The following is a 7963-nucleotide window of genomic DNA, read 5'->3' on the forward strand; positions in this document are numbered from 1 at the left end:
TGTCCTTGAGGAGCTGGAAATTTGCTTTTCTAAAATTCAGAGTCCTGACCGTACTCTTTGTTCTTCCCATTTCCCTCAGGAGCGTGAGCTCTACCAGCGCATGATCACTGCAGCCCAGGCTGCCTCGGATCTTGACGTCTCCAACGAGCTCGCTTGCATTGGTGACCACCAGGTCCAGTATCGCATCCCCATACTAGCACCACCTTCCATAGTCCCATGAGAAAGTAAAGCTGCTCTCTACAGAAAGATCAGAAGCTTGCAGCTGTAACAAAGCATAATCCTTTATAAACACCTTTCGCACTGGAAAGAGCCAGAGATATTAAATCCTGATCTAATACCATTTAAAAATCAGAATCCCAAGTCCAACCGCTTTAAGATTTTAAAGCTGCAGGTTTTGGTAATGTACAGGTCACTTTGTAAGTGAGGATCAGGGCTTACATCTTCCAGTAGGTCACATCAGCTGGTGTGTAAGGCAGCAGCGAAGGGGGTTTTGAGTCTTGACTTAACAGTGCATAAAGAGCGAAGGGATGCCACCTTAAAAAAAGCCTACTAAATCCCTTAACCTTGAGAAAAGCTATGCTCCACAGCACCCTGCCTGCACAGATCCTGACAGATAGGGTCTGCGGTTTTGCTTAAAGACACTGAGAGAAGAAGTATATTCAAAACTTGGCACAAAAAACTGCGAGTGTTATTGTGACATGCCAGGGAAACACGGAGTTGAATGCACTTCTCTGGGATCCAAGAATCTGTGTAATGGATACAGGCCAGAATTCGACACGGCAGTTCTGCCCTGGCATAGACCATATTAAGAGCTTAATCACTGTTTCACCCATACATGAGCAGTTTAAAAATCGGTGGGGTGGAAAAAGAGAAGCAAATGCGAAGTCACTTAGACCAGGGGGTAGATCATTTAAAAGGCCTTTTAAAATAAAATTTATGATGGTAGAGAAGTTTACCATCATCACCTACTGATACACCAAATTGCAAGATTTATTACTTCAAGCTGTTGTAACTAAGCTGCATCCAAAGCCCTTCTCATTCAGCCTTGAAATTGAACAGAACCTCTAATCTTGATCCTATCAGGTTTTTTCTGCTTATCCTCTATTACACTTCAACTTAAAAATCAAATGTTGTTGTTGACACTCTTCAGCTCCAGTAAGCACAGAAAAAAACCCCCACAAGCAGGAACAACTTTTAATCACACAGGACAGCAATCAAAACCTGAAAACCGTTTGATAAATTGGCACTTGTTTCTCAGTGACATGAATCATCACACCATGGCATGCAAATGATGCAAACATGCTGCGTGAACTCATAATCTCAGAAAACAACCATCATCATTGTCAGCATTCAAACAGCCCCTCCCCGCTCAGTCCGTTTTTGTTGTCGTTGTCGTCATCAGTCCTACAGAAGATTATTGTGCTTGCAAAGCTGTGCAGATCTTATTTTCATGAATATAAACTAATGCTCTGAGATGTCGTAGGACAACGATTCACCTCATGTGTCTCTGTCAGCATTCCTCAGTCAAAACGTACAATTGCCAGGCAAGTGCAGAGCACATATATAGAGTCTATATGAAGAACTACGGTGAACTTGCTTTGCTGTATACCCAAGCTATACAGAGACCCACTTCTACGGTTACCTAGTAGTCAGCTGCTGCATGGACCATGGAGAAATTGTCACCAGGCTGTTCAGCACAGCCTGGGCTGAAGGCAGGAGCCAACAGTGCAGCTCCAGTCCTAGCCCTTCATGGTCCCAAACAATTCTGAACCTCTCCCCGTCATCTGCCTTTTCAGTCTACCTCTGGGGATCTAAATGAGAGCACACAGCTTGGTGGGTGGCAGGGATGCTTGAAATTATATTTGGCTTCTATAAATGTCAGTCTCTAGCTTCTTCCCCTTTTAATGATATGAGACTGGTATTTTGATACCGTCTTTCAAGAAAGAATGGACAAAACTACAAAGTAAAATAAAAACCTGTCTAGCTGTAATTCAAAGAGTAGGGGTAGTTGTTTGGTGTCTCACTGCACCAGACAGGTTCAAGAAGTGGATGCAAGAGGAGTTGGAACAGCAAAGCAGTCAGCTAAAATCAAACAGGAGGAGAGCTGCACAGATACCAAAGAATCACCAAACTATTAAGTTTCACAAAGCATCTGAAGTACTTCAAAGTCACAGGAAAGGTTCATTTGTCAGAGGGTGAGCAAAATGCAAAGAGTCAAGGGGGAGTTATAAAATACTGCGTGTGCTTTAAGGCACACTCGCCATCTTAGTTGTTACAGCAAGTAATTCACTAATGCTGATTTTGTAGTAACTACCACTTATGAAATCCCCTCACATATAAGTATTATTTATGATGCTTTTAGGAGGCTTAAATAAAGCTCTGAGAGTAAATGCAAGGGTTTATTTCACTGCCTCTTCCCCATGAGCAAAAAAATAAACTGATTAATAAGTTAAACGGAGATTGATCAGGGGTCTGTGAATGAATTTAAGTGACCAGGCTCCCTCCAAGGTTCACCCTCCTTGTTGGGAAAGACATGAGGTTAAACAACCCATGCTTTTATTAGGCTGAACAAAGCCACAATACTGTTTGCTATGAAACAGGAATGCATTTATAGTCATTTAAACAACAATTAGAATGAAAGTTTCCTCCAAAAGTCTTAAAGCTCCAAGTATGCTGGCCAAAGACTACTGTATCACTAATCTGACAGAGAAAAAACAGTATTTTTCCATCATGTCCTTAGTGGTTGTCACGACGGAACTTGGAGGCGTGGGGGGAAGAGAAAAGATGATTCTGCCTGTTTCCTGTATCTCCCAACAAAAATGTGGGAAAATCTGGGATCCTTTCTCAAGGGAGTTGACAACTACGATTCTTTATGTCACCACTCAGAGAACTCTGGTATACCTGGTTAAAAACACTCTTGCATACACCATGTGCATATATCCGTGATTCAACAATAGTGTAAATTATTTACAAATATCACAAAGTTAATCCCAGTCTTTTCTTCCTCCATTTATCTTCCTGCTCTTAATCCTCTGCAGCCAACTCCTTAATTCTCAATAAAACTATCATTTCTCTTTCTTCTGCTTTCCCCACCTAAGATGAAAACTGCCATGAAATGCTGAGAAGTTTCTCAAATCTCTATTGGGAAAATACCTGAGCAGCAGCACTAGGCTACCTGATTATGTGTTTTCAAGAAAAAGTATTTCTATAGGAGGCCATATTGTCTTAAACACAGATTATGAGAATACAGTTGTTTCTTCACTGTTTGTCACTACTGTAACCCAGCTCCAGGAAGCTGTGTGTATTCTGCTCCTGAGTACCCAACAGGTGTTCATTCCTGATACTCTGGTATCTCAGGAAGGGTTCTTTTGGAAATAGTGGTGTGACCATTTTCCTCCTCCTTTTTTTCCTCCCTTTCTAGAGATTTAAACTTTCAGTTCATAAGGTATCATAATTGAAAAGCAAAACAAAAATCAGCATGGATGTCCTCCCTTTCCCCCTAAATGCAGGCTGACCAACCTCAAAGCTTCCCAAAAAAGCATGCAAACTCTCTGATCTCCTCAAGTCTGTGATAGTGCAGGTCACTTACACTGCTCCTGACATTCATAGCGTTAACCACAGTATTTCTCTATGAGCCAATTTTGCAAAACTTCTTGTGGTGGGCAGAGCTAGAGATTCCTTATCTTTGGTTTGTAGTTCTTCAGACGTTTCAGATACTCCAGAACACCAAATCCCATGTTACCTTAAATTTCCCGGGTTAAAATACATCATTACTCACCTTTTTCCCCTCTGTACTGTCACCACTGACATAGGACAGTTTTCGACGGACATAGAAGAGCATATCGTCTTGCCGGGGGGCCCACTTCTCCATAAAATATGTTGAAAACATCCAAGTCCAGAACACAATACGGTCATCTTTGAAACACCCTAAGAGGCATAAAAGAAAGGAGAAGTAAGAGTTATGGAATTAGCATGTCACATTTGATTGTGCTTAACATGACACCCAAAGTCTTTGCTACACATGGTGCAGTTGAACCCAACTGCAGCAGAAATACTCTTGCACAGCTCAGTAAGTTTTTCTACAGTGTACAGCATAGCTGCCATTCAGCACGAACCCATAGCCCATCTTTGGCCATCATCAACCAAAACCACCTTCTGGCAACCAGTCTGCCACTGTGCACAACGAACACAGATCAAGGCCTATCCTTGCTATGCCTGTGCCGCGGAGAAGGAAGGACACTGAGCAAGAATACATCAAAGAAGCACCCAAGGAGTAATTTCAAAGGCATGTAGTGCCAATATATACTCCAGTTAATGATGCGAAGCCATCAGCTGCCAACAGATTTATTATATGCTCTCAGGGAGTACAGTCAATCCTTCAGAAACCAGCAGCTGATACCTCCCTCAAATTGATACACAGGAACAAGACTGTACCCATACAGGGGTGACTGTAATTCACCCTCTTTCTGACAAGGAATAAAACCCACCTCTTCCTCAAGGAAATGAGATTTGAAGTTGTGAATCCCAATTAAACCAGAAAAAGTAGGGGGAGAAGGAAAAAAATGGGAAGAGGAAGATGCAACAAAGTCTTGTTCAAGGAGACAGACAAATTACATCAGCAGTATCACGGCAGTCAGCCTCTCACCAGGAAAAGAAGGCACAGTAGAGGTGACATCACATTTTGTGAAACACTTCAAAGCACTTAACTATAATTAAACAGCAAAAGGTGCTGCATCTCTGTGCTGTACGGCTTGCATGCTGCTAAAGGCCAAAATTGCTACAGACAAGGAGAGAAGTCACTGCTGTGCCTAGTGACAAGGGAGCTGAATTTCTCCGCTACTGCTTGGTCCTACCAGAGTCTCCTTGATGGAGTAATTGCATTCCCTCCCTGAAGCCCTACTGAGAGATAACTGCAGCTGTTAGCCACAGCCTCGCTGTATTAAAACCTGTGAAGAGAGAAATGCTAAAAAAAATTATATTACAGAATCACAGAATGGCAGAGGTTGGAAGGGACCTCGGGAGATCATCCAGTCTCACCCCGCTGATAAAGCAGGGTCACCTAGAGCAGGCTGTACAGGACATCGTCCAGGCGGGCTTTGAATATCTTCAGAGAAGGAGACTCCACAACCCCCCTGGGCAGCCTGTTCCAGTGCTCTGTCACCCTCAAAGGAAAGAAGTTCTTCCTCATATTCAACTGAAACCTCTTATGCTTCAGTTTGTGCCCACTGCCCCTTGTCCTGTCACTGGGCACCTCTGAGAAGAGTCTGGCTCCGTCCTTGTGACATCCACCCCTAAGATATTTGTAAGTATTTATGAGGTCCGCTCTCAGTCTTCTCTTCTTCGGACTAAACAAGCCCAGCTCCCTCAGCCTTTCCCCATAGGAGAGATGCTCCAGTCCCCTCATCATCTTTGTAGCCCTGTATTGCTGAGAAACAGCAAAAACCTGAAATGGATGATGGATGGTAGTGTTATGTACAAGACAGAGAGACAGGTGGGGGGTGTGCATGTACACATGTGCAGCTGACAACCTGCCGTCCAGAACATCTGTCTTTTACAGTGGCTTATTTCCCTAAAAGCTATATGTCAGCTGCCAGACTGGTACACACGTTGCTCCCCAGCCCTCAGCCACCATTCAGGTTGGTGTGTTTCCCTCCCAGCAGCACACTGCACGTATGAAATAGTTCTGCAAAGAGAAGAATCTTGCATGAGACAGAAGTGACCTTTGTTTACAGTGATACCTGGATTAAGCTTTAAAAGATTTTCCAGTCAATTGCCAAGAAAGCTGACACATACCAGAACAATGAACACGAGTTTTCTTAGACACTGGTGGCTAAATTCAGGGCTTCATAAAGCAATCAGTCTTTTAATCCAGAAGTGTAAGTCATCACATTTTCCTACTTCATCACGTGTGCAATATTTGCAGGACAAATCTTTCTTCCAATCTTTAATTACTGTAGTGTGCAAGAGATTAGACTTTCAAATTTTTTAGCAGACAAGTGGGTGATTGAAATCAAAATATTAGGTCTCTCCAACTAAACCCAAAAGTAATATTGAAAACAAAATGAAATTCCACTGATGGACCGTGAACAGAATACATTAAACATCAAGTAGGATGGTATTTGAAAATATGTATATAGTTGATTGTATTTAAAAAAAAAAAAAAAAAAAAAACCAACAAAAAGGCTGAGAGACAACAGAAAAGGCCAAGGTAGGTAGTTCCCAGTGCAGGTTAATTCCAGGCCATGCTGCAATTGCTTTATTTGCATGGCTGCAGTGAAGTCATTTCAATTACTTAAGGTGGCATAGAACATAATGTGCAATCGTGAATAAAATATGCAATGCACTTAAGTACTATCCAGTTTTTCCAGCAGAGAAAGGGAATCAAGCACTGGAGAGATCAGATACGGGATACTGGGCATCTACAGCATCTGAACCCCCTCCCTTGGGCACAGGTGAACAGGACCGTAAGGCAAACAGCTATATCCGAGAGCCTCCCACATAAGAGTGGATTCAAATGTGTTCAGGCTCCCCTAACCAGGCTGAGGCAGAACAGGATTATCACCAGTGAGTATATTCACAGATAACCACCGAGAAGAGAAAAAGAACTGTCCAGGTTTAAGGATATACCACTGACACAAGGACAAATGGCTCTAAACTACCCACCAACACATAAGTAGGCTGGAAATTCAAAGCCAATTCCTAAGTATTCAAGCCATGAAGTTCAGGAGCAGTATTCCCCCTCTGTTGGAATGGGGAAGGCAAAAATCCCTACAGCTGTAAAGACAGAGCTCAACTTGGTTAAGAAGGTTCATGTGGTACCAGTGACAGCCGAGGACACCGTGACCCGGTCCCGCCTCTTTATTTAGCAAAGAGTAGAAAACAGGGCATGTATTCATCGTGATTCATTAATGGTCTCAAAGAAACTTATTAAATCTCATGGGTTTTGAGTACCTGAATTCCCAGCTTTAATTAAATGGAGAGTGGGGAGGAAAGGCAGAAAGAGGACTGCCCTGAGTTCATCTGGAGTTCTAGGAAAATCAAAGGAAAAAGAAAAAAAGAATCAAGATTCTGTACGAATAATCTCTGAAAAAGTTCTCCTGTTCAAAAGTATACCACTTTGGTTTTGCTTCATAAATAAGTAAACAAAATAACCCTAGCCAAGCCACTCCTAAATTTATACAAGAACTTTTTTCTACTGAGGGGGAAATATTTTTCCCTTATAAAGCAAAAATCATCAAGTTACCTAAACCCAGCATTACAAACAAGGGTTAAACTACTTCTAGATTCTGGCAGTACCTGCAAAAAATCTGAGAGGCTGTCATATGAGCTGCTTACACCATCAGATATGTTTTACACGATAAAGCACAGGAGTTAATAAACTCTTCTGAACTACTTATGGGTGGTTATAACGGAGCATTAATACATGCAGGAGAACAGCAAAATGGGGTAAGGTACTAGGACTTTGTGTGTGCTTTTACCCTTGCTGGGGAAAGCTAGACAAACTAATTGAATGTATTCAACATTAGCCTAAACAGAAAACCAGGGGACAGAAGTGCTGTGGCAGTGAAGCTACTTCAGCACTGCAGCATAATGCAGGGGTACAAAAAAAAACCTGAAAACCCTTACAGCTTTCAATTCAAAACCCCACCTGCAACAGATTAGATGTAAAGTTGTCCTCCAAGCTCCAGGGATACTTGGGCACACTGCTGTAATTAAAACCAGCCTGAGGATGTTCGAACTGTGCTGACTGCAGTGGCTAAAGGACTTTTCTTGAAGCCAAAAAGAGCCAAATCACTTCCACGCAGCTCTTTTATTAAATTTTAGTAGAGGCAGGAAGGATGGGGAACAGCACACAAGAAGAATTAGCCTTTAAAATCTACTATTAAATAGCATTAACTTGGAAAGGAGACAAGAAAATTTGTAATTGTAATCCAGACTTCTTAAAAATGGGGGGGGGGGGGGG

At 42.2% G+C, this 7963-nt stretch overlaps 1 protein-coding gene across 6 annotated transcripts in view; it reads right to left on the bottom strand.

Moving 5' to 3' along the window:
• KIAA0930 (KIAA0930 ortholog) overlaps nucleotides 1-3930 on the bottom strand; it is a 45451-nt gene extending 41521 nt beyond the window's left edge. For all 6 annotated transcript variants that reach the window (XR_004841162.1, XR_004841165.1, XR_004841164.1 and 3 more), the window contains exon 1: nucleotides 3779-3930. Coding sequence is in view for 1 of the 6 variants with exons in the window: in XM_009648782.2 (XP_009647077.1) it covers nucleotides 3779-3889 (111 nt within the window). In the remaining 5 variants the exon portion in view is untranslated. The remainder of the gene's footprint in view (nucleotides 1-3778) is intronic.
• Nucleotides 3931-7963: the final 4033 nt, after the last annotated feature.

Source organism: Egretta garzetta, unplaced genomic scaffold, assembly GCF_000687185.1.
Source record: "Egretta garzetta isolate BGI_Z169 unplaced genomic scaffold, ASM68718v1 scaffold81, whole genome shotgun sequence".
Lineage (NCBI taxonomy): Eukaryota > Metazoa > Chordata > Aves > Pelecaniformes > Ardeidae > Egretta > Egretta garzetta.